This window comes from Branchiostoma lanceolatum, chromosome 17, assembly GCF_035083965.1.
Source record: "Branchiostoma lanceolatum isolate klBraLanc5 chromosome 17, klBraLanc5.hap2, whole genome shotgun sequence".
Classification (NCBI taxonomy): domain Eukaryota; kingdom Metazoa; phylum Chordata; class Leptocardii; order Amphioxiformes; family Branchiostomatidae; genus Branchiostoma; species Branchiostoma lanceolatum.
The window spans coordinates 18,752,623-18,776,647 of NC_089738.1; the positions used below are offsets into that span (position 1 = coordinate 18,752,623).

Consider the following 24,025-nt stretch of genomic DNA (forward strand, 5'->3'; position numbering starts at 1 on the left):
TTCGCAGTTGTCGTCTGGACCATTGTCTCGATTTGAATAACGATTCCCAGACGGGTTTTGTTTACGTCTCAGGGGCCTTCACCTTTGACACTGCACATGCGCACTCGAATCGACGAATGGACTTATTAGACGCTTGGTGACAACGATAATGAACCTGAACCTAGCATCAATTATAGCAGAATTTATAACGATTGATTGCAATCTTATTACACACTGCCATTATAATGACACTGAAGTCTATGCACTTCGTTTATGTAGTTTAAAACGCACAACGATGGCACTGGATTTTGGATCACAGAACTACAGCACATAGACTTAGACAGACTAGACACACAAAATGGAAACCAGGAAATGAAATCATCAATGCATTTTATTTTGTTTGTGTAATCCTGATTTTTCAGTCTGCCTTGCTGCCTCTTCTGGTGAAATCTGCAGTCCGGTCAGCACAACGTCCAGCTGAAGGGAAATGGAAAGAAAATTACTAACAACACAAAGATAATAAACACATACAATTTGGAGAGGTTAGGGTGGATTGCAAGAGAACATAGATTTTTCAAGATAAAAAATAATTCAAGCAGAGCATTAGAAATTTATCTGAGTGGCAATGCAGAAAAATCAAGGTCACCAGCTACTTGTGAAAATTGGTAATTCACTATTTCTTGTTGTAATATACAATAAAAGCACATTTGATGATAATTTTTTTCAGCCAATTGGAGGCTAATGTGATGGTATGGGCCTCTAGCTCTGCAAGCCAACAGCTTTGTAGTAAAGAAGGAACATCAACGACTTCCTTTCGGAGGTCTACGAATTGCAGGAATGATTTCTGACAAATTTCGATGCTGTTATAAACCTCTCTGATATACTGCTAGTATACTAGGACATAATGAAGATGGCCAATGAGGATCAGACGTGTGCTTTGATGTACGCTTCTCATAAATATCTGAGGAAAGTATCAAGATTGTAAAAACAGACACCTTAGTCTGCAGCTAGTTGCTGCCGCCGCCGGCCAGGAGGATGTTGTCCCACACAGCGTAGAATCCGGACCCTTCTCCTTGCTCTAGGTAGTTGCTATCTGTGAGTAGTTCAACACCAAAGGTACATTTATTCTAATTTTTTCAACTGCTTTGTATATTTAATCACTTTCCAATTCATTGAAGCAGGTAGGCCCGGACCTTCTGTTGCATTTCAGTGGACAAAAGTTGAAGCATTTCGTCTTGTCCTTGGTTATGTTTTCGAGAGGGTTAGACGATCCATGGAAGTTCGAAAACACCTTTTAGGCCGGATTTATACACTCGTTTTGTAGTCGACTCAGGACGACTGTGCAAGGAGAGCCCAAGGCCGCTCAAGCAGAGTTTTCTTGTGGTAAAACTCCACTTGAGCAACTAGCCCAGAGGTCCTCACACACAGCCTTAAATCCACTCCAAAACATTGTGTAAATCGGGCCTAAAATTCGATTCCCTGAAATGCAAATATATGCGCCAGGTCTATAGTGTGTTGGTGTCCCTATGAAGTCATGTTAAACGCTCTGTAGCAAATAATCTCTTTCATAGATTTCAGTACGCATTTGCGGTGTCAAAGATGAAGGCCACTGAAACCTAAACAAAACCCGTTTGGGGACTGTTATACTAATGGAGACACTGGTCGAGAAGATAACTGCTCACAAGCCAGGGGCCTTCGCCTTTGACACTGCAAATGCGTACTCGAATCAACTTTTAGCCCCTGTCACACTTGTGCGTATAGCCGTTGCGTGTGAGTTGTGCATTGACATTTTTTCCATACGCCGCCGTTCGCACTATACGCGTCTCACATGCATCTCAATCGATTTGTGTAAGTTTTATGTTCGCCGGCATACGCACAGCATGGCCCAGTAGGCATGATAGTTTTGGGTATGAACGAAATTACGCTTATGTGCAAGTTATACGTTATAAATATGTTTCGATTATTTTGATGTATGTGTTAGGCACATCTAACATATGAATAATGAAATGTGAGTATCACATTCGTCAAAATTATCGAAAAAAATTCCACAACTGTTGTGCGTACTGCTGCGTATTGAATTTTGTCCATAGGCAACTCACACGCAACGTGTATACGCTCAAGTTGACAGGGCCCTAATGGCTTATGAAACGTACCGTCCAGATCGAGTCTGTCGAAGATCCTTCCAAGGCTCATGCGGTGACTGTGCGCCTCTTGAATCGTGACGAATCCGTCGTCGTCGTTGTCCTGATCGTCCATGAACTGTCCGGTCTCTCCACCGAGAAGCACCCTCAGCTCATTCGGGCCCAGTTGTTGGTCGTCTGCTCAAGAAAAACATGGACATATTCTAAGTCTTTATTGCTATATGACAACATGTACACAAGAACTAGTTTATAAATCTGTGTAACACACACTCTCACTATCCAGTCATCTATGAAGCTTCTCCTGCTAGAGGCTTGACTAGTAAGAGGGCTCCTAGAAGCGTGAATTCGTCAGGCTAAAACAAGGGCATATCACGGTGAAAAAAAATGTTAAAATCATATTGGGTACACTGTAGTCATGACAGTGAGGAAGCAAAATGCTGTCACTCTCTTGTTACACCCTCTTCCGCCTCTCACTGAACTGTACAATATTCAAATAAGTTGCAGACAGACAACAAGACAAACCAACAGACACATCAAAATCAATACCTACGTTTTTACTGAGGTAACAAATGTGACTTACCGTTTGCGTCCAAGGCTCTCAGAACCTCGTTGTAGGTCATGTGGCTCAGTACTTCGAGCCTGGAGAGTTTTCCATCTCCGTTTGAATCCAGGGGGTCGACCACCACGTTGTTGATGGTGTCGTAGATAAAGTTCATCTGGTACGCCTCTGCAGCGTCGAGAGTTCCGTCCCCTGTGGACACAGAGTAGCTCCATTTAACAGTTTCGTACTACTCCGTAGTAGAATGTGTATGTCCTATCTGATTTCGATTTCATGTTATTAGAATTGCAACAGTACAATACACGTGGTTAGGCAACTACTGCTGGTGTCGTGACCCACACAGGATTTACCCGGGTTTTTTTTACACCTGGGTGGGGTGAGGAAGGTCGGGAACATCGGTGGCGTCAGGGGATACGAACCTGGGACCGCTGGGTTCTGGGCCGAAAACCCTGCCCTTGCGCCACACGACCGCCACGATATCTTGAAAAACACCAATAATACTCTTCCACAGGCACCCCAATGCGTAATGCACCATACCAAAAAAACACTTTCACTCAAAATATAGACTTGTATAATGACCCCATGCAGTTCAAAATCTAATTGCAAAACATTACAATGATGTGTTCCGTATCACACGATCGCGACGTTACAGTCCGACCAATAGGCCGCGGTAGGGTGATGCGGAATACAGAGTGTTGCATTCTTTTTATGTCATACCCAACACAAATTTCAATGCAAAATGTACCAGAAGTTGAAAAGATTTGATGTCCTCGAACAAAACGTCTGAATTCCGTATTTGAATTTTCGACAGCGGCGCACTCAGTGCACGCGAAGCGCATTCGAATTATTGCAAGCCTGTGGGATGCAAATAAAATCTATGAGATACTGTAAAATACAGACCGGTCCAAAACCCCCGTATCGAACATTACCACGACTCAGGTATGACACACATAAGACAGATTACATACCGTTAAAATCAAACTCGTCGACTGAGGCGCAACCGGCGCACTTGAAATGCATTCTAAATATCCCATGGATGCCCATGTGATAAAAGGAGAAGCCCGTGTGATAAACCAAATTATCAACGGACCGAAACACCCGTATGGAATTTTTTAGCGACCCAGGTATGACGTATAAAAGACAGGTCACATACCGTTGAAGTCAAACTCGTCGTAGAAGTCGCTCAGAGTCATCCCGTTCTCCACTTCCCGGAAGGTGAGGTGGTCGTCGCCGTCCGTGTTGAGCTCGTAGAACTTGTCTCCGGATCCCCACAGCTCGATGATCTGGGGAAGGTACAGGAACCCGTCCCCTACACATAGAGGATAATCGCACGTTCATTTTACGAACATGACTGGAAAATAGTCACATGGTCCTTTTGGATAGAGACGTAAAGCAGATTCAGTTTTGTATGAAATGATTTGAAATTTAGCTCAGAAGTACAGGAACATCTTTTTTTTGCGACCGAAGTTTCTCAATTTGTTTTTCACATTTTTATGACCGACTGCGTTTCTTAATGACGAACCCTCGTACACAATGAAAGAATCCATGAGTTAAGCGTGCTTACCATCTCTGTCCAGGGCCATGAGTGCCTCGTGAAGAGACATGGCGTTGAACACTTCCTCCTTGGAGATCAGACCATCTCCGTCGGCATCAAGGCCGGTTGTCTGCCTACATGCAAAAATGTGAAGATTCACTTCGTCATTATAGTTCTAATGTTCACATTTTTACCTGATCCTACGCTTCAACCAAATGGACACATTCAAAACAGACCTTACGCGCAGATGACGAGGTCCTCCTAAATAAAACAGACAACAAAACCTCAGAGCTAATGCTAATGAACTTACAATATACAAAGTGTAGGGGAACTAATAGACTAAAGACTAAATGTATCCATCCTGTGGGAAAGGGCCCTACATCAACCGCGTGCCAGTGAAACTAGTGGACTAAATTGTATTACAATGAATCTTAGGGCAGTCTATCGGAAAGGAGCAAGGGGCCAATCACAAGCCTAGGCACTGAGGCAACCAGGCAGTCCTACCGGCTGCCTAATACAGATTCGGACTTATGTTGCAGTAGATCGCACCCCAAAAGATAATAAAGATATGCAAATTTTTAACGTGAATATTCAGCACGTACCTCTTCATCGGAGACGCTGTTGCCAAGGCAACGAACAGCAGAAGGAAGGGAGTCATGGCTGTTAAGAGCGGAAAATGGAACGTCACAAACCAGGGTTAAACTTAAAAACTGCTAGACCTAGTTTTCCTCTAGAGCATTTACCAATCACAAGCAACGGATTAAAGGAAAGGTTAAACTAGTAATTCACGACAGTGTAGAAGAAGTAGATAAAACGGAAAGGTTTTAAGGCGCGAGCACCAATCAAATAGCTTTTGAAATCTCCAAAGTTTTTGCGTTTTTGCTGCCACCATATTGCCAAAAAAAAGGGAACAAGGAGAATATCATTCATCTCGCAAACCTTACGTCCTAAAGTATCCGTGATAGCATTCAAACAGCCAGAACAAAATCAGTCGTCAGTAAAATCATAAGAGCTAGGGTAGATTGAAGGGTAAGACGACTTACCTTACGATTCTTGTCGAGACACTACAAGACGTTGAGTCGTGCGAAGTCTGAGACGGATTGGGAGCCGGAGACCCTCGACACTAATATATAGCAGCCTTGTGGGAATTCTAACAGCTTTAACCATGACATCACAAGGTCTGTCAATACCAATGTCCGTTTGAAGTTCTATTTTTCGCATCGATGACTCAATACAAACATGTTCTTGCGGGTGACATCCCCAAATCGAGTCAGACTCAAAATAGATCGTGATGTAAAGGCAATACTTTAAAAAACAAAAACAATTCTGTGCCTGTGGTATTTAGAACAAGTATTTGGATACAGACACCTTTATTGTAACCTTGTATTTATTTCAAACCTAACTTTGCTGAAACAGCCTTCTTTAGCAATGCTGTTGTATCTATGTACGGTCTTACACCTCAACAGGGTACTTCTCTCCGCGACGCTTCCGTAGAGATGGAAGCGGCCAGATATTTATAAAAGTAGGTTGCATCATCTGTACTCTTATTCAGTTCATTCCCCTGCTTCCTCTGAACAATTTGTTCTGATTCCTACTTACGTCTCCTCTATTTTTATCGTTCTGATACAAGTGTTGCGCAGAATTCTATCCAGGCTTGGTTCAACTTGGTACTATCAATGTATAAATCTAACTATAACCTGTTTTAATGACGCTTCAAGATTTGTTAAGGTAGTGGGTGAAAGGTACTTCATTCATGTGTTGACTTTGTGCTGACTGTGTTCCGACCCTATTTTTATCGTTCTGATACGAATGTTTTGCAGAATACTCATCGGGCTTGGTTCAGCCTGGTACAATCGATATATACATCTATATGTAAACTATGTTAATGCACGAATGACATTTTACGATGGGTTAAGGTAGTTGGTGAAAGGTACTTCATTTATGTGTTGACTTTGTGCAGTTTGTTCCGATCTCTATACTCTATTATTAGAGCTCTGATATATTTTGCAGAATTTTTTGGGGCTCGGCTCTGCCTGACACAATCAATATGTAAATCTATATAAAAATAAACTATTTCTATACATGAATGACGTTTTTAATATCTGCCAAAATAGCGCACGTCATGCACAGCCTGATACCATCCATATATGGATGGTAAGATTTTTTTCATGATTTTTAAAAAAGATTTGCCACGTAATATTCGTAGTACACGTAATGGCATGTGAATAATATACAGAACACAATATTAGTATGGAACTTAATCTGTGTCTAGAGTTGAATAGCACATAACTAAAATCAGCAAACAATAACCTGAGTAATTGAGTGGGAGAAAGTTTGCTGTATTTTAATTATCATTCTACTTGCAATGGCAGACTTTTAATTTCCATATCTTAGGTGTAAAAGAACCACTCCGACACTTTTGAATACTCATAAACACAAAAACACCATGTATTTAATATATATCTGCTGAATCAACTGTACAAAGATATGCTGCCTGTAGTTTTCAGCCTGTCGATTTAACCCCACAGGCAAGAACCGGAAGATAATACCGATAAGTCATTCAATTCAAAACTTTCAATCAACCAAAATTCAGTGAATTTTATAAACCCTTAAACACACATGTATCTCCAAAAATACAACGTAGTGTTTGAAAAGTACTGCAAACAATTTTCACTCTCACGCTAAATGTCTGGACTTTAAAATAGTGAGTCATTGACGGGTATATATACATGTTACATACGCAATTTATCATAGTATATAGATATGTATATATATATATATCTTTGCACATTATACAGTTTATACAAATAGCATGGCTTTCCTCCTATGTGGCTCTAACTAGTCTAAATAACAAGCAAAGGGAATTTTCAAATACAACCTATCTCATAAAAGATACCGACGACTTTATCTCTAGCTTCAAAAGAGACTTATCTACCCCCCTCCCAACACTCTTATCCCGCTGTCGAGTCCGAAGATGACGTCACACGAGCACGTGCCGAACATGTACGAAATGGCTAATTGATGACGTCACAATTTTCTACGAACGCTTTCTTGACAAATGTTTTACAAAGTGTTTTACAAAATGCAATTCAAACTTAACCTTACCCATTATCAATTTAGGCCACAACGATTCATTTCCTTGGTAAAGGGACATTTTGAGGTGTAATCTCATCATGTTAATAACATAAAGACAGAGTACTGGAAGGTAAAGTTGAAGCTGACAACATTTACTCTCGGAAACTGGGTAACGAACAAACAGCTCCCCATCTGACTTTATCTTTATGTGGAATTTCCAATTTTTTACTCTTTATCTGAATCCGAACACCAAAGAAATGAATTGATATGGCCGTACGTAATGCGTAAAAAAACATATATGTATATATTTACACCAAGTGGCACCAAAAAATAACCATTAAATACACAATACATAGAAACATTGTGACCTCGACCTCCTCTATACATACATCTGCAAATGCCGCAATGCAAATAGATCACGTTTAAACGCTCTTACGAAATGTTTACATTGAAGAAACGCCCTCTAACGACTTAGTGCAGCACAGCAGGCGTTGAAGAATCCGTTACATTATCAATAGATGAAACCATTACAGATTAACTATATACATTACAGAACCGTTTAAAACTGCAGCGAATAGGTTAAAGGGAATAATAACAAGACTTTGAACTATGGTATTACTGATATGACATTATTTACATGGTATTACTGATATGACATTATTATGATATGTTTAACTCACACAACCAAAATTGGTGGACCGTCTTTCACCTTTTCAAGAGTAAAGCCCCCTCTCACTGGACCCGCGGCACGCTGGCGGCGTCGCTGCGGCAGATCGAATTCACAAAGCACTCGACGAATTTCATCGACAAAAAACTAATTTTTTTTTAAGCTTTTCGTCTTTTGGTGTCTTTTTGTTGGTTATACTTGTACGTTTTGAATTATATTCCCATTAGGTAACACAAATCCAGTCTAGGACGCAGCGACGCCTCCAGCGTGCCGCGGGTCCAGTGAGAGGGGGGCTTAATGCTGACTTGTTCTACTTTGCCCTGCCGCTAGATATCGCTGCTGTGGTACTGGTAGGGATGTGGTCCCAAACATGACTGGGCTTCAGTTCACCCTCCTGGTGGTTCTGAAGTAGATGTACCGATCCATGCAGTCACGTTAATGAATCCACAGCGTGTGCATCTATTGTGCTCTCCTATTCTCACTCACGGTGGTAAAATGTGTCCATCATATCCAAAAACTCTTCAAACGTCACCACTTCGACTGTCCCTGTGGGTGGCAGAAAACATGTCAGAAACACGGTTTTCAAGATTGGTGTATTATGAGGTGCCTTAAACCAGCAATTCGAGAGTTCTTGAACCGAAGATAGAACGCTTGTTCTCGTTTCAATGTACACATTTTGTAACTTCGGTTACCGTTTGAAGTAAGATGTTCCTGACATATTAAGATATGCCACATATGAGGTGCCAAACTGTCGTTTTTATGACGACTTAAAACTTTTCTGGTTTTTGAAAACGACAGCTTGGCACCTTATATGTGGCCTATCTTAATGTCAGAAACGTCTTAGTACTCTTACTTCAAACAGTAACGGAATTTACAAAATGTGCACATTTAAATGAGAACAAGCGAGAAGGAACGACGGTGTCAGTGCGCTTTGTTAGTGTGCGTGCAAATGTGCTTGTCTAAAAAGAGGGGACATATTGTGCATTCCCAACTTTATCCCGCAGGTCACCCCTCACAGATTGTCATAACATTTATCACCTCTTCACTTCGTCTTGGCCCTTGTCCTCCTTGGGGCTTGAGAACATGCTAAGGCATGTCTGAAGATCAACCTTCTTTTCAGCTGGAGGGTGCACAGAGTCAGGACACAATCAGGGTTAGTAAGACTAAGATCAGTATTAGTTCTACAGTTTTATGAGGAAAGTAGCTTGGGAATAGCCTCCATAGCAGGCTCTAAACCGGCCTTTTGTCAAAACGTATAAAGGAAATGACTCAGGCAGGAGGAGATGTCTCACTTCATTCTCAAGCAGGCTCTGAACCGGCCTTTTAGGGGGCTAAATAATACACCTTTTGTAGCCAGCCCGTAACCATCAGCCACCCCCGTAACCGCTTTGACCCGCCGTTATAATGCAGGCTCTACCGGCAAAATGGTTACGGGGGTGGCTGATGGTTACGGGCTGGCTGCAAAAGGTGTATTATTTAGCCCCCAAAAAGGCCGGTTCAGAGCCTGCTATGGAGGCTAGCTTGGGAAGAGGTTAAAGTTAGCTGCTTGTAAGCAAGGGGGCACGGTACTACACACACAGAGAAGTTAAAGTTCAGCGGGGAACGGACAATGCCTCTGATAGCTGTTTGCATCCACCGTCTGAACGCACTTTCAAAGTATGAAGCAGTAATATCATCAACAGTCTATGACTATATCTACATCTCTTTCAGTAGAGGTCTTTGGCAGGGTTAGATGGGAGAAACGTATGGATTTCATAGCTTGGGAGCGGTTATGTGTCAAAGACGAGAACAGTGTTATGTCTTAGAAAGAAGAAAGAAGAGTTGAACGATTGCAATGTTACTTAGGAGATGTTCTCATGATGGCTGGATCTTATTGAAGAGAGACACAGTATTACACACCTGTCGAAGTTTAAATAAAATCTACGAGCTGTTTACATCAACAGCCGTTGAGCATGTCAAAGTTCAGAGGTCAGACTTACCGCTGGTGTCCACGACCCTCATCATCTCCTTGACCTCTGCGGGTGAAGGTCGGTACCCGACCCTGACCAGGATCTTCCTGACGTCAGCGAGGTTGATGAGCCCGTCTCCGTCCACGTCAGTCATCTCAAACTGCTCCTTAAACTCTGAAGGGCAAGAAGTTGGGTTAAAGACGCCAGTTAAAGACGTTCAAGACGCCACACCATAAATAGCCCCTTAAACTCTGAAGGGCGAGAGGTTTGGGTAAAAGACGTCAAAAGAAGACCGTAAACTTTGGTAAGTAAATCAAAAGTTCTTTCTTGACTCAACAAAAGGTACCTGCCACTGCCACTATTCGGTAAGACGTTCATAACGATCTAGTGATGGCATCTGACAGGTGCCAAACGTTGGCAGTTACAAAGCATTCCTTGTTCGAGTCTACCATATTATCAGTTAGACATATTTTCGATAGTTTCCCTTCTCATGTTACTCCTCTAACTCTGCTTTAAGATTGAGTCTTACCCCAATATACAGGGGGACGAAAGGTGCACCCAGATCATATGGCAGAAACATATCTTTAGAAATGTGTTCTTCGTAGAGTGTCTACATGTGGGGTCCTACTAAGAACGCAGCGATACCTTGCACTTGCTTGGCGGTGAGCCAGCTGTTTCTGTTAGCCAGAATAAGGACCACCTTTGGCGCCTGTGCATTTCTAAGAATAACACAGTGACTTGTCCGTACCTTGCACTTGTTCTGCTGTGAGCCTGCCGTGTCCGTTGGCCTGCGGACTTTCCTGGCCGTCCTGCCCCCCGATGGTGGTCTCCACGGTGGAAGTCCGGATGTACGTGGTCTTCCCCGTGTTCGGTAACTACTATTACGCACTAATAACGTTGTGACTATGCCTTACCTTGCACTTGCTGTGAGCCTGCCGTGTCCGTTTGCCTGCGGGCTGTCCTGGCCGTCCTGCCCCCCGATGGTGGTCTGCACGGTGGAGGTGCGGATGTACGTGGTCTTGCCCGTGTTCGGTCACTACTATTAAGCACTACAAACACAGTGACTATGCCTTACCTTGCACTTGTTCTGCGGTGAGCCTGCGTGTCCGTTAGCAGGGGTCTACATGTGGGGGTCTGACTAATAACTTATGATTAGTACTAGTGCACTACCCTGAACTCGCTCGGCTGTGAGCCTGCCATGGCATTTGGCCTGAATCAGGGACACCGTTGATACTTCTACCTTCTCTAGAATCACGCAGTGATCATGCCTTACCTTGCACTTGTTCGGCGGTGAGTCTACCGTGCCCGTTAGCCTGCGGACTGTCCTGGCCGTCCTGCCCGCCGATGGTGATCTCCACGGTGGAGGTGCGGATGTACGTGGTCTATATGTGATGTGGGGGTCCTACTAATAACTTAGCTGTGATAGTGTCCTACCTTGTACTTGTTCCGCTGTGAGCCTGCCGTGCCCGTTGGCCTGCGGGCTGTCCTGCCCGTCCTGCCCCCCGGATGGTGGTCTCCACGGTGGAGGTTCGGATGTACGTGGTCTTCCCCGTGTTCGGTAACCAGTATTAAGCACTACAAACACAGTGACTATGCCTTACCTTGCACTTGTTCTGCGGTGAGCCTGCGTGTCCTTTAGCCGGGGTCTACATGTGGGGATCATACTAATAACTTATAATTAGTGCTAGTGCACTAACCTGAACTCGCTCGGCTGTGAGCCTGCCATGGCCTTTGGCCTGAATCAGGGACACCGTTGATACCTCTACCTTCTCTAGAATCACACAGTGACTATGCCTTACCTTGTACTTGTTCGGCCGTGAGTCTACCATGCCCGTTTGCCTGCGGGCTGTCGTGCCCGTCCTGCCCCCCGATGGTTGTCTCCACGGTGGAGGTGCGGATGTACGTGGTCTTGCCCGTGTTCGGGTCCTACTATTAAGCACTACAAACACAGTGACTATGCCTTACCTTGCACTTGTTCTGCGGTGAGCCTGCCGTGTCCGTTTGCCTGCGGGCTGTCCTGCCCGTCCGGCCCCCCGATGGTTGTCTCCACGGTGGAGGTCCGGATGTACGTGGTCTTACCCGTGTTCGGTAACTACTATTAAGCACTACAAACACAGTGACTATGCCTTACCTTGCACTTGTTCTGCGGTGAGCCTGCGTGTCCGTTAGCCGGGGTCTTCATGTGGGGGTCTGACTAATAACTTATGATTAGTACTAGTGCACTACGCTGAACTCGCTCAGCTGTGAGCCTGCCATGGCTTTTGGTCTGAATCAGGGCCACCGTTGATATCTCTACCTTCTCTAGAACCACGCAGTGATCATGCCTTACCTTGTACTTGCTCTGCTGTTAGCCTGCCGTGCCCGTTAGCCTGCGGGCTGTCCTGCCCGTCCTGCCCCCCGATGGTAGTCTCCACGGTGGAGGTGCGGATGTACGTGGTCTTGCCCGTGTCCGGGTCTTACTAGTAAGCACTGATAACGTTGTGACTGTCCGTACCTTGCACTTGTTCGGCAGTGAGCCTGCCGTGCCCGTTAGCCCGCGGGCTGTCCTGCCCGTCCTGCCCCCCGATGGTGGTCTCCATGGTGGAGGTGCGGATGTACGTGGTCTTCCCCGTGTTCGGTAGCTACTATTAAGCACTACAAACACAGTGACTATGCCTTACCCTGCACTTGTTCCGCAGTGAGCCTGCCGTGCCCGTTAGCCTGCGGGCTGTCCTGTCCGTCCTGCCCCCCGATGGTGGTCTCCACGGTGGAGGTGCGGATGTACTGGGGGTCTACATATGGGTCCTACTATTAAGCACTTAAAAGGCAGTGATAGTATCCTACCCTGAACTTGTTCGGCCGTGAGCCTGCCGTGCCCGTTGGCCTGCGGACTGTCCTGCCCGTCCTGCCCCCCGATGGTGGTCTCCACGGTGGAGGTGCGGATGTACGTGGTCTTCCCCGTGTTCGGGTCCTACTATTAACCACTAACAACGCAGTGATAGTGCCCTTACCTTGCACTTGCTCTGCTGTTAGCCTCCCGTGCCCGTTAGCCTGCGGACTGTCCTGCCCGTCCTGCCCCCCGATGGTGGTCTCCACGGTGGAGGTGCGGATGTAGGTTGTCTTGCCCGTGTTCGGGTCGTAGCTCTCCTCCATCTCGTGCGCAACGCGCTCCTCGACAACCACGCCGCCCGCACCGTCACCGGAGTCTGGGAAGAGGAAGGGGTTATGTGAATGAACGAATGAGCAAATGAATGAGTGAGTGAGTGAGTGAGTGAGTGAGTGAGTGAACGTATGACATCAACTGAAACAAGAAAATGAATGGATTTATAACTGCTATAGTGGCCACAACTGAACCAAGGAAATAAATACACCAATGGGTAATTGGATCACTTAATGAATGGATAAATGAATGAATGGATTAATAAATGGATGGATGGATTAATGAATCAAGAAATGAATGGATACTATTTGAGGAACGAATGGATGAAGGAAAATGAGAGGTTTATTGATATCAAGTGACGTAAACGGAGGATGAATGCATGACTGAATGGATGGATTGATGGATAAATGGAGGAGTGAGTGATTTATTAAGATAAGCAGAATCAAGTAAATGAATATATTGATGAATGACTTACTTATTGATATGAACTGAATGAATGAATGGTTCTTTGAAATTGACAAATAAAGAGAAATCATGCTTTACCTTCGTCGTCCGTGTCCACGTCCGAGTCCTCGCTGTCGTAGTGCCCGTCATCGCGCGGCTGGGACGACTTCCTCTGCCACACCATGATGGAGGTGTCCATGCCTCCTGAAAATGTGCATCATATTGGAATATATGTCAGTGATTTTCTTTGAATCAGTAAGAAATAGTAAGAAATAAGTGTTTTTTTTTACATTTTAATTATGAAAGCAAAATCCACCAAATTTGAAAAAGGAATAATCTATAATCTTTCAATATTTTTTCATTTTACGCTGAGAATAATAATCATTGGAACAACTTAGCTCGGCGAAAGTTTTATATTTCTATCCTTTGTATTATATTTTATACTCATGAGAACACGAATGGATCTCCATTCTAATCTGATCCCCTCTAGTAGACCATAATGTTAGTGTCCATCCCGTCTGTGTCTAGCATCTACCACCTCCGATTTCTGAGTCTGCCTCTGAAACGTCCCCGTTAACAGTTCCAATGAATGAAATCGCATCCCACCTGCTGACACCAGGTAGGTGTCGTCATACGTCCATCGCACGTTCGCCACGTGACTGCTGTGCCCCACGTACTTCTTACAGATCGCGTGCTTGCCCTGTCCAAAAAGTTTTTACGTTTAATGTAATTTCGTAAGTTAGAAATCAGTCAATTTATTGATAGCAAAAGGAATTAAGAAACTGTGGAAACGGCTTTGGTACGGTACCGCGGAATGCAACAAAATAGAGACATTATCATCTAAGTTCAGAACTGGTTAAGGAATTATTACGAGCGAGGTTATGCTATCATTTCGTGGAAGATTTTCTACATTGCACTGAAACAAAAAGCATGGCTAAAATTTGTATTTGTTACTTTTCAAGCCAATCCTACCTTTGCACGTCAAGATTTTGTGCTGGATATAGCTGTTTGTTAGGATCTATTCAAACCAGCTTACCGTAGCCGGGTAGTTGAATAGCTTGACGAATCCGTTGTCGTCTCCCGTCGCCAACAGCGTCTTGTCCGCGGACAGGCAGGTGGCGTTCACGTCCGTGACGTCACTGTACCACGGCCACACCCCCTGCACTTCCGGTCCCAGGACGGAAGTCCAGGTGGACCACGTGATGCGCTCCAGCTCTGAGCTGGGGATGTTGACGCGCTTGCACCGCGGGACCTCGTAGAACAGCCGCTCCTTCGCGCCGGAGTTGGTCTGCAGCAGACGGCCTGAGAAAGAACATGGACAAACATCATTATTGTAGAGATTTTAAACACTTTTTCCGTACACAAAATAAAGCACTGTTTCCCACTTTATTTACTACATAGGTAAAATCTGCATGATCTTTAGCTGTAATTGAATACTTAAATGCTGTTCTTTTTTTCCAGCGTCACTTTAAAGTTAATCAGTATAACACACAAATGCGGAAGGGACGGAACTCTGCATTAGCGGACTTTGCTCACAGTGGTACACAGGCCCTCTCCCCTTGAGTGCCCGAGCTGATTCCTTTTTTTTTTTCATTTTGTTTCGTCCTGAGGATGTATGCAGCCAATACAGTAGAAAACCTTTCATAAATATACATACCCTGCTTCACACTTGTCATTTCTGCTGCCTTATAATTTTTGACGAATGTGTTCGACATGGAAACGGTACATAAAACAGAGGGCACCCTACATGTGTTTGTCTGTTTTATTATTTGTTTGTTTATTTCTTTGTTCACGTACCGCTGACGTCCCAGTCCAAGTGGGTGATGTAGCTGGAGGAACCCCTACATGTGCCGGTCCGCTTCATCTTGTACACGTTGTACACGTCAACAAAGTTGTCATGGGAACCGACAGCGATGTATTTCCCATCTGTACGGGTAAGAAAAGGAATGTCAGTGTGCACTTATCAAACAAATTTTCGACTGACTCTTGGAGCAAAAAGGCATACAGAAAGAAGAAAAGTCCGCAACTTATACGTCCTATAGCGCGTTATAATGAAAGAGTCGAATATCAAATGAAAACATGTCATTGAATTTAAATGACGACACTGTGAAGTGGTACATCCAAAATACCTACTACGTAAGGTACAACACGTATACGATTGATGTCATAAAGAAACACCCGCCTCTTAACATAAGTACGCTACAATATACATAACTTTACTTTAAATTTAACCAGGAAAGATGTGTTCCAGGTAGTCCTGGGTCTACCTTTAAATGCCAATAGCATTAGCAGCAACATTCATCGTACTACACAATACATTACAACAGCAATATGATTAAGTCATCAATATCAATAACGTAGATAAGAGAATTAACACGACTGCACCAGACCTTACCTGGTGAAAACTTGAGGTCAGATATTTTCTCCTTGCGGTGGCGGAACTGTGGTGACGCCGCTTCCAGGTTCCCGCAGTGAAATATCACAAACCCACCTTAAAGTCGAGAAATGGGGTGTGAATATCTACTCTTTTGGTAGATGAGGGGAAAATAATGTTCTTGTAACACAATACACCGTAAATTCATTCTTTTTGCGGGGACGCAATTCTGTAGTAGCTATAGACTTTCAATGAAGATAAAAACTTGTTCATGGCATCATGATTTCGCTGTAAAAAGTCATGAAACCGCAAATATTTGAAGATTCACAGTAATCCTTGAAACCCTTACTTACCATCGTTCATGCCGACTGCGATCAGGTCGCCGTCAGGTGAGAAGGCGCAGGTGCGCGCACCTGTCCGCAGCTTCCGCGCGCGCGTCAGCTGGTTCTGGTCCGCCGCCAGGTCCCACACACGCAGCGTCTTGTCCTCGCTCACCGTCACGCACAGGTGCTTCTTAGGGTGCGTGTCCAGGCCCCAGACCTCGTTCTCAAGATGCGTGCCGGTGTGACCCTGGGGAGGGATGGAGGGAAGAATTGATTTGAGGAATGAATAAATGAAAACAAGAACAGACAAAGAAACACACCATTTTCTTCAGATGTGCGTGTCGAGACCCCTGACCTCGTTCTCAAGGTGCGTACCCACGTGGGCCGAGGAAGGGATGGAGAGAATGAACGAATGAATGAATGACTGTAGGAATGAAAAGGAGAAGACGCAGCCTCACGGTGACACACAGGTGCTTCTTAGGGTGCGTGTCCAGGCCCCACACCTCGTTCTCAAGATGCGTGCCAGTGTGGCCCTGGGAAGGGATGGAGAGAAGGAGTTAATGGTTGGATGAATGAAAACGGGAAAGCGCAGCGTCTTGTCTTCGCTCACGGTCACGCACAGATGCTTCTTAGGGTGCGTGTCCAGGCCCCAGACCTCGTTCTCAAGATGCGTACCGGTGTGGCCCTAGAGAGGGATGGAGAGAATGAATGAATGGAGGAATGAAAAGAAGGCACAGCATCTTGTCCTCGCTCACCGTGACGCACAGGTGCTTCTTAGGGTGCGTGTCCAGACCCCAGACCTCGTTCTGAAGATGCGTGCCAGTGTGGCCCTGGGGAAAAATAGAGGAACGAAATAAATGGAGGGATAAATAAATGAAAACAAGAAGGTATAGACAAAGAAACATCATTTTCTTCAGATGTGCGTGTCGAGACCCCAGACCTCGTTCTCAAGGTGCATACCCACGTGGCCCGAGGAAGGGATGGAGAGAATGAAAAAATGGATGAATGAATGAACATATACAGGGAATAGATAAAAACATCTGATTTCCAACGGTGTGCGTCAATGCCTCTGGCTCCTAACCAAGGATAGAGGGAAGAAGAGAAAGAAGACAGAACGTGGCAAAGCTTCGTAGACCGTTCAGTGCTGATGTCTTAATTTGTCTGAGCCAAGATGCATCTTTCTTCAGCACATATCGCGACAATAGTAGCTTGCTGATTATTATCTACTTAGTTTGGATAAGCAACCCGACATGATGATGATGGTCCCTTACCTGCACCAGAATGGTGAAGAGCCCGTTGCTGAGGTCGATCTCCAGCACCTCGCCGCTCCGGGTACCGGCCAGGATGCGCCCCTCGGCGGGGAGGACGGCGCGCACCGCCGGGCGATCGTCCAGCAGCACCCCGCGGGAGTCGCGCGTCTCCGAGAACCGGTCGATGTTGTACTTCTTCAGGAACCGCTCGAAGTTGTCGTTCCACTGCAGGATGGACCCGTCCTTCCCGCCTGTTACCACAACACCCTGTCAACAAGATTGTGAGTTATCACCTTTTGTGAGTATGTATACTTTAGTTGGCGTGCTAAGATAGCCAGACGTTGGATGGCCACCAGTTACAAGTCTTAAAACACTCTTCCATCACAGAAAACACCAATTTGGTTTATTGGCTCTCGGACCAAAAATACATGATTGATGAATCATTATACGAAACTGAGATACTGAGTCTCAGGGAATGCTTGTTGAGAATGCCTACACACCAGTTACCACGCTGTTACAAGAACATTCTTTCACTACTCATTACACCAATTCGATTTTATGGCTCTCAGATTAAAAAGAAAGAATTGGTGAACTTTGATATTAATCTGAAAAATTGACGGAATGCCTAGTGAACCCTACAAAATTACTTTTGAGAAAGATCTAAGCACAAAATATGCAAAAGACGCAATCCATACTTGCTCTAATAACAAAACAGATTTCACCCCGGTTATAATTAATCGGCCTAAGAGCGGAAGGGAATGATTAAGCTCTTACAAGTGTACCTTCATTACACAGTTATCTATTGTCAGGTGTCCTAGAGGTCGGTTGACGAACAATTTTTGGTAGAAAAATAAAAACCTTCTGCGGGATGAACTTCATGGTGTTAAGAGGTCCGTTGTGCGCTTCGACCTCCTTAAGGAGTTTGTTTCCGCTCCAGACGTAGATGTCGCCATTAGCTCCCCCGCTGAACACGTCAGCTTCCGAGCGACCGAACTCCGCGCAAAGCATGGTGGTCATCTTCCCCACCTTGCCGAAGATTCCTCGCTTGGACTTGAAGGTGTTTCCTGGGGTGGCCAAATTCAAAATGATTGATACAAAACCCCATATCTTTGACGATGACAATAGAATTATTACACAAGCAAACATAGAGTGTTCAGTATTTAATTTCTTGAAAGTTTTGCCATTTTCTTTGTGCGTGTTTCGAAAGTGACAAACTATTGCGATTGTTGACAATGTAATACTTCGTTAACCAGACAGCATGAGATGTACGTTGCTATTTTTAAGTCTTTCAGTTGATATATGTATCACTATATATGGGTTCGTTTATTCGTCTTGATTTTTGGCATAAAGGGAAATCCAAATTAAGCTATCAAAAGTTGTAAAGGTCATGTTTGTTGAAATCAGAATGACAGAAATGCAAAATAACTATAATCCTTTTCTTACCTGATCTTGTCCAGAAGTTGATGTGCTTCTTGCCGACAGTCACCAGCTTGTCGGGGTTGTGCGGGTTGAACTTGATCTCAAACAGCAGATCCTTGCTGCCCCTGGAGTCACGTAAAACATACGAGGGGTTTGATTTACATTTACATTACTATATAATAGCTTCACCGTCACATTGTAGACCATAGATTTGCCTGCTACCGGGATAAGGCTTAGGGGTCTATGTGGCGTTTCTTCAGCTGAAGGAGGTTTTGTATTTGAGAAGAGCTACATTTGGATCAGGTAAAAAAATAAACCACACTTGTTTATCAGATTAGGTGTACGCTCCAGTATGAGTCGATCAACCTACCAGCCTTACGCAGCTTGTACTAGCAGTTCAGCCAATAAGAGAGCGATTGCACGTTCACTAGAATTTTCCATTTCTACATTTTGACGAAGGTAGGCGTGCCTTTAAGGAAACCTTGACCTTGATAACACGTGATTAACCCTCGGAGGATCTAAATTCTGACATTTTTTTCTTACCTTGTCGTAGCGAGCGGGGTGCCGTTCTTCCAGTCCCACAGCACAATGGTGTGGTCGTTATCGAGCCCCACACTCGCCAGCAGCTCGCCGTCTCCTGGAACAATCAAAACGAAATGGTCTTTAATTCCTTCGATGTCTCCCAGCGGAACCAAAGCAACCGTCGAAAAGGATCTTAGGCAGCCCTTCACAAGACTAGTGAATTCTGTATGGTGCATCTACGACTGCCCTAAGAATGTCCCCAGTTATAATTAGCTGTCGCACCGAGGTAATATTGATTTATATATCAATTGAGGGGTGCCATATCAACGATGTTCGCTGTGTAGGCGTCGATTTGTATGCCAGTAAATTTTACCCTTAGAACACATCCTCTTGTTCTTTACGATTCCGAAATTACTCATTATCAGCACCATATCTAAATATCCAATGAGAGAACCGAGCTCAACAGAAATGCGTAACACGCCAATATGGCAGAAAGTGCTGTAAATGCATATGTTACGCGGATACGTTAAATGTGTTGAGCTGACCTGAGAAGTCGAGAGCGGTGACGCCGCGCTGATGCTGGCCCTGCAGGCTGATGAGCGTGCTGAGGTCATTCCCGTCCCACACGTGGATAGCCGGGTCCTTACCCACCTGGAATACAGGACAAGAACAGGTTAGAAACAGGACAGTAACATGACATGTCGTTCCCGTCCCACACGTGGATAGCCGGGTCCTTACCGACCTGGAAAACAGGACAATCACAGGTTAGAAACAGGACAGTAACGTGACAGGCCGTTCCCGTCCCACACGTGGATAGCCGGGTCTTTACCGACCTGGAATATAGGACAAGAACAGGTTAGAAACAGGACAGTAACGTGACAGGTCGTTCCCGTCCCACACGTGGATAGCCGGGTCCTTACCGACCTGGAATATAGGACATGAACAGGTTAGAAACAGGACAGTAACAGGACAGGTCGTTCCCGTCCCACACGTGGATAGCCGGGTCCTTACCGACCTGGAATATAGGACATGAACAGGTTAGAAACAGGACAGTAACAGGACAGGTCGTTCCCGTCCCACACGTGGATAGCCGGGTCCTTACCGACCTGGAATATAGGACAAGAACAGGTTAGAAACAGGACAGTAACGTGACAGGTCGTTCCCGTCCCACACGTGGATAGCCGGGTCCTTACCGACCTGGAATACAGGACAAGAACAGGTTAGAAACTACAGTAACATGACAGGTCGTTACCGTCCCAAACGTCCATAGCAAGATTCTCAAGACCCCCCCCCCCCCCCTCACTGGACCCGCGGCACGCTGGCGGCGTCGCAGGAGCCGATCAAATTGACAATGCGCTCAACGAATTTCATGGACGAAAAACGAATATTTTTAAACTTTGGATGTTTTGTTGTCTTTTTGGTCATACTTTACGTTTTGAATTATATTCCCATTATAAAGTCAAGGGTAACACAAATTCAGTTTAGGACGCAGCGACGCCGCCAGCGTGCCGCGGGTCCAGTGAAAGTGGAGGAGACGGCGAACACCTCGTTCTGTGCGGATTTGACCATAGATATGATGTCGTTCGTGTGTTGGGCTGAATGGTTTTCTCTTCCAAGACACAATCTTAATGTTTCTACACAGAGCGTTAACTGCTATGTTACGTCCTTAATAGACTGTGATTCCAAAACAAAAAGACTAGTCTATGATTAGCTGGCGTATTACGCCAAGGACGGTTAGGTTATATAGTTCAGGTACAGAATATGCTTTGTACCTGTCCAGTGGCGAAGACGTCTTTCTGTGGATGCTTGACCATGGAGATGATGTCGTCCGTGTGTTTGAGGTAGAAGCGTTGCAGATGGTTGGTCTTATCGTACAGGATCGCGACAGCCGCCACGTGGTACACGATCTCTCCGCGACTCGTGCAGAACAGGTTATTCCTGCAGTCGTGCGCACGGTATCTAAAGGGGAGGGGGGCAGTGAAATGGTCAGATGCCTGCTGTCAAACCTGTTGTTCGTATCGACAACGTGGTACAAAATGTACGATTGACAGGTGCACACATGCTCAGACATGCACATGACGACTACGAAAGCCGACGAAAATAACTGTTTGCTTCGGATGTTCTTACATTCACATGAATACGGATGGGTGACGCATGAACGGACTTGTTTTTTTTTTAAATATCTATCTTATGTGTTTTGACTAATGATTCAATGGCAATCGTGAGTAGCGCATGCGGTTATCCACATGACAACTTCTCAGAACTGTGAGGTGGGTTATTGTAATCTTACCCATGTACGAAGACGAGCTCCAGGCTGTCGGCAGGGGGCGCTTTTCTGTCCACAGTTTTGGTTTTCCTCTTCTTGGTGCGCTTCATATCGGTGACGTCATCGCGGCATGCCGGCCGCCTGTACAGCATCTCCCCCTCGCGTTCGATGTCGGAATCGCAGTCCTCCTCGTCAGAGGCTTCCGAGTCGCTGGCGTCCTCGTCCTCAGTATCAAAGGCTAACGGAGAAAAATCAATCAATCGATCAATTTACGAACATATCAATCGATAACTTTTACTTAGAGTATTACTAATTTTTGGGTTAACAGGAAAAGAAAGTAACTTATCAAAAGGGACTGCAAAGGCTATGTCGTCCAGACGGGTGTGAAGGTGTCTTTGTACGAAAGATTATTCGAACAAAACTTGAAGACAAAGCACGCCGGTGCAACAGTATAATCTCCAAGAAGATCTAACGGTTGCAAAAACCGTGTGTTTAAAGGTAGAAGGTAGATGATTAGATCTGCTTGGAGATTACAACAGTACACTTCAAAACACAACAAACAAACAAACAAACGAGCAAGCAAACGAAGTGACATGGATGAATGGACAAGATGAAAGACAAACAGCACTGCAAGCACTGCACAACACACCGTCTCCAGTCTCTGCACCTTGTATGTCGTCATCACCCTTCCCGGCATCCCCTCCGACCACAGCCCACTGGAAGATGGCGTGGTCTCCTCCCCCGACGGACAGCAGTCGCCTGTGGTCGCCCGTGAACCGCACGTTGGTCACGTGGGCAGAGTGACCTCCGTACTTCTTGAACTTTGCCCCTAGAATAGATATTAATGTCTTGCATTGATAACGTTACAATGACATATTTTTACTACATACAGTAGATTTTTAGATACACAATAAATCGTCTGTGGTCGCCCGTGAACCGCACGTTGGTCACGTGGACAGAGTGACCTCCGTACTTCTTGAACTTTGCCCCTAGAATAGATATAAATGTCTTGTATTGATAACGTTACAATGACATATTTTTACTACAAACAGTAGATTTTTAGATACACAATACTAAATCGTCTGTGGTCGCCCGTGAACTTCACGTTGGTCACGTGGGCAGAGTGACCGCCGTACTTCTTGAACTTTGCCCCTAGAAAAATCACCAATGTCTAATGTATTGATACATATTCTACCTGCAAACAGTAGATTTCATATACACAAATAAATCAAGACACGTTTCGCTGCCCAGATCGCATAGGGCCCAGAAAAAACGGCTCCCTTATCTAGCATTTTCAAGTTCAAGGAAATGCATTCAAGGAAGTGAAACTATTCTGAAGGAAAAGCCTATGTTCTCCATTAGAGGCTTCGAATTCGCACTTAAAATGACAACATGCTAAATGAACCCGGTACAGGCCACAATTTCCCTATCTGAAAAATGTGTTGCTGTAATATAAAGTTGAGCGGCGCGGATTCATTTCTCAGGTTACCGACATCTTTCGCCCCGCAGTCACGGCGAAACCGGTCTGTGTGACAGGCCGATCTAAGCGGAAACTCTGCGGCTTCAGATGTCTTACTGAGGGGCGACTGCGGTGCGATAGATGTCGGTTAGCTGAGGAATGAATCCATGCTACTTTAAACGGCAAAATGTGTTGTAGTTACATACTATACAAGCATTCAGATCTACCTGCAACGTTGAGGTTGGACCACCCAACATGGCGGACAGTACTTACGTCACAGTCACGTGAGTGCATCCATATCAGTGACCTCTAATTACCGCAGTCACGGTGAAAACGGACAATTCATGGCGTCATAATCACGTGAGTGCAACGCCCTATACATGTCTGTGACCTGTGGGTCAGTGACCTGTAGTTACCTGTAGGTCAGTGACCTGTAGTTACCTTTTTTGGTGCATGGGAACCTCATGAGCTTGACGAGCCCAGAGTCGTCGCCGGTCGCGATGAGTTTGTCTCCGAAGCTGACGTCAGCGGCGTTGACGTCAGTCTTGTCGGCGTACTTCGGCCAGATGCCGTTGACCTCTGACCCCAGCACGCCCGTCCAGGTGGCCAGCGAGATGGACTTGATCTCGTCAGACTTGGTCACGTGATCTCCGGCTGCGCGAGAGGAAAAACAATGGTTAGGATAAAAAGAAAATTATGAAAATTTTGATATTATGAAGAGCATTTTCTTTCTGGAGACTCCAAAAATGAGTTTGAAAAGGGAACTTAAAATCCCGTTTTGCGGTGCCACCTTTGATTTGACGCTCACATCACAGTCTAAAAGATTGCGTGTTCTAAGGAATCTGGCCCTCAGTTACCCTGAAGAAGACCAAGACCAGAGGACTGCTTGAAAACGAGGACTTTTTGTTTACAGGCGCCATGCATC

At 45.0% G+C, this 24,025-nt stretch overlaps 2 protein-coding genes across 2 annotated transcripts in view; both read right to left on the reverse strand.

The window, feature by feature from the left end:
• Positions 1-352: 352 nt before the first annotated feature.
• Positions 353-5,375, reverse strand: LOC136422921 (calcium-binding protein LPS1-beta-like). The gene is made up of 8 exons (XM_066410850.1): positions 5,257-5,375; positions 4,816-4,873; positions 4,244-4,347; positions 3,833-3,988; positions 2,701-2,871; positions 2,133-2,297; positions 975-1,072; positions 353-456 (listed from the first exon to the last, which is right to left on the reverse strand). Exons 2-7 carry the CDS (start codon positions 4,869-4,871, stop codon positions 987-989), a joined length of 738 nt encoding a protein of 245 aa, XP_066266947.1. The 5' UTR covers positions 4,872-4,873; positions 5,257-5,375; the 3' UTR covers positions 353-456; positions 975-986.
• Positions 5,376-8,116: 2,741 nt separating this feature from the next.
• Positions 8,117-24,025, reverse strand: part of LOC136422511 (echinoderm microtubule-associated protein-like 6) — a 39,921-nt gene continuing 24,012 nt past the window's right edge. Inside the window, exons 18-37 of the mRNA XM_066410282.1 lie at positions 23,542-23,754; positions 22,291-22,470; positions 21,666-21,879; positions 21,148-21,334; positions 19,921-20,026; positions 19,397-19,490; positions 18,878-18,978; positions 18,293-18,498; positions 17,456-17,701; positions 16,215-16,431; positions 15,883-15,978; positions 15,285-15,413; positions 14,524-14,789; positions 14,094-14,187; positions 13,587-13,691; positions 12,895-13,089; positions 12,565-12,675; positions 9,935-10,078; positions 8,994-9,075; positions 8,117-8,501 (exon numbers count right to left, since the gene is read on the reverse strand). Of these exons, the coding sequence (XP_066266379.1) occupies positions 8,477-8,501; positions 8,994-9,075; positions 9,935-10,078; positions 12,565-12,675; positions 12,895-13,089; positions 13,587-13,691; positions 14,094-14,187; positions 14,524-14,789; positions 15,285-15,413; positions 15,883-15,978; positions 16,215-16,431; positions 17,456-17,701; positions 18,293-18,498; positions 18,878-18,978; positions 19,397-19,490; positions 19,921-20,026; positions 21,148-21,334; positions 21,666-21,879; positions 22,291-22,470; positions 23,542-23,754 (3,011 nt within the window). The 3' untranslated portion in view covers positions 8,117-8,476. The remainder of the gene's footprint in view (positions 8,502-8,993; positions 9,076-9,934; positions 10,079-12,564; positions 12,676-12,894; positions 13,090-13,586; positions 13,692-14,093; positions 14,188-14,523; positions 14,790-15,284; positions 15,414-15,882; positions 15,979-16,214; positions 16,432-17,455; positions 17,702-18,292; positions 18,499-18,877; positions 18,979-19,396; positions 19,491-19,920; positions 20,027-21,147; positions 21,335-21,665; positions 21,880-22,290; positions 22,471-23,541; positions 23,755-24,025) is intronic.